Raw genomic sequence first — 2,261 nt, 5'->3', positions numbered from 1 at the left:
AAAGGGAAAAAAAGAACAAAAATAAAAGGAAGTGAGGGGAAAAAACAAACAACAACAAGAAGAACAAGAGCAAGAGACATTAGAAGGAGGAAAGGAAGAAGAGAAGGAGAAGGAGAAGGAGAAAAGTGAGAAAGAAGCGTGAAGAAAAAATGGAAAGATAAAAACTAAAACGAAGGAATCAGCTGGAGAGGAGCTGGATTATCAAAAAATAAAATAAAATGAAATAAAAAATAAGTAAATAATAATAGATAAATAAATAAATAAATAAATAAATAATAATAATCTTGCGAGGAGTTGAATATTCAAATATTGAAGGGAAGCAAGACCAGACAATGGAAAACAGAAAAGAGGGGCCAAAACAGAGAAGAATAAAGAGAAAGAAACAGAAACGCTAGGTGGAGAATGAAACAGAGAAGTCGAAAGATGAACAGGAAAGAGACAGGTGTAACTGAGAGGGGCGGGGCTTAGAGTGGGCGGGGCAAGAAGGAGTATATAATTCCCTCCAGTATTTCCCTGCTTGTTGTAACCAAATCCTCGTGATCGTGCGTGTGTGTGTTCCCTCTCCTGCTGCAAAATGTGGTGAGTAGCTGAGTATGTATAGCCGTGCATAGGATCTCCAAAGGTGGATTGCATTTAAAAAAAAAAGGGCAAATAAACACATTTAAAATTCAGGTGGAAAAACGAACACATTTATGCATATGTGCAATTTCATGATAACAGTGAAAAATTGTATTAATTATAAGAGTGATACTGATGATTAGTAATAATGATAATAATAGTAGTTATGATAATAATCAAAATGATAATAATAGTAATAGTAATAGAAATATTGATGATAATGATAATAATGAGATTAATAATAATGATAATAACAATAATAATAATAATAATAATAATAATAATAATAATAATAATAATAATAATGATAACAAGGGCAATAATAATAATGACAGGTAAAATATCAATATCAATAATAATTACAATAATGTGATAATATTTATCATGGTAATAGTAATGATAATAATAACAATGAGAATAATAATTATTGTTATTATTATTATTATTATTATTATTATTATTATTATTATTATTATTATTATCATTATGATTATCATTATTATTATTATTGTTGTTGTTATTGTTACTATTATTATTATTATCAATATTATTATTATAATTACCATTATAACAATGATAATAATGATAATAATAATAATAATAATAATAATAATAATAATAATAATAAAAATAACAGCTATTAATGCGATCCAACATCTTGAGCAATAGGACTTTGGCCTTATAATGACCATTACACAAGAGTTTCTATAAGTATTCAAATAAGACAAAAATACCAATAATAAGGGAGGATTAGTTAACAGAACCTTAGAAATCCGACTCAGCGAACCAACGAATGCTTCGACCCCAAAAGATACAAAAGAAAAAAAGGAGAGGTCAAGATAATTTTTTACTCTCAGTATAACAAGAATCAGAAATCTCATCAAAATGTGCAAAAAATTGTAATTGCAAAGCAAGAGCTGACCTGATATATACACCTAAGGTCGTTCGTTGTGCTGACGGTGGCGCTGACGGCGGCGGCAGCGACGGCCGTGAAGGAGGCTGTGGCGGAGGCTGAGGCGGAGGCGAGATACATCTACATCAACGCCGAGGCTCCGATCACCATAGGTCAGTAGGGTAAAGGAGAGAGAGAGAGAGAGAGAACGAGAGAGAGAGAGAACGAGAGAGAGAGAGAACGAGAGAGAGAGAGAACGAGAGAAGAGAGAACGAGAGAGAGAGAGAGAGAGGAAAGAGAGAGAAAGAGAAGAGAAAAAGAGAAAAGAGAGAAGAGAGAGAGAAGAGAAAAAGAGAGAGAGAAGAGAAAAAAAAGAGAGAGAGAAGAAGAGAGAGAGAGAGAGAGAGAGCGGGGGGGAAGAGAGAAAGAGCGAGAATGAGAGAGAAAGAGAGAGAAAGAGAGAGGAGAGAGAGAGGAGAGAGAGAAAGAGAGAGAGAGAGAGAGGGGAGAGAGAGAGAGAGAGAGAGAGAGAGAGAGAGAGAGAGAGGAGAGAGAGAGAGAGAGAGAGAGAGAGGGGGGGGGGTGAAGAGAAAGGAAAAGAGAGAGGAAGAAAAAAAAAATAGAAAAGAGGAAAGAGAAAGAAGGGAGAAGAAAAAAAAAAACCGAAAAAAAAAGTAAAGACAAAGAAAGAAGAAGAAGAAAAGAAAAAAAGGAAAAGGAGAGAGAGAGAACTATTTCCTCGCGTGTCCGG

The 2,261-nt window shown here is 33.9% G+C and overlaps 1 protein-coding gene across 1 annotated transcript in view; it reads left to right on the top strand.

Moving 5' to 3' along the window:
- Window positions 1-308: 308 nt before the first annotated feature.
- The window catches only part of LOC119573116, a 5,936-nt gene continuing 3,983 nt past the window's right edge, over window positions 309-2,261 (top strand). The window contains exons 1-2 of the mRNA XM_037920152.1: window positions 309-579; window positions 1,559-1,683. Of these exons, the coding sequence (XP_037776080.1) occupies window positions 575-579; window positions 1,559-1,683 (130 nt within the window). The 5' untranslated portion in view covers window positions 309-574. The remainder of the gene's footprint in view (window positions 580-1,558; window positions 1,684-2,261) is intronic.

The sequence above is a fragment of the Penaeus monodon genome, chromosome 5 (assembly GCF_015228065.2).
Source record: "Penaeus monodon isolate SGIC_2016 chromosome 5, NSTDA_Pmon_1, whole genome shotgun sequence".
Lineage (NCBI taxonomy): Eukaryota > Metazoa > Arthropoda > Malacostraca > Decapoda > Penaeidae > Penaeus > Penaeus monodon.
The sequence above is the reverse complement of the archived record's forward strand: the minus strand, read 5'-3'. Positions and strand labels throughout refer to the sequence as shown.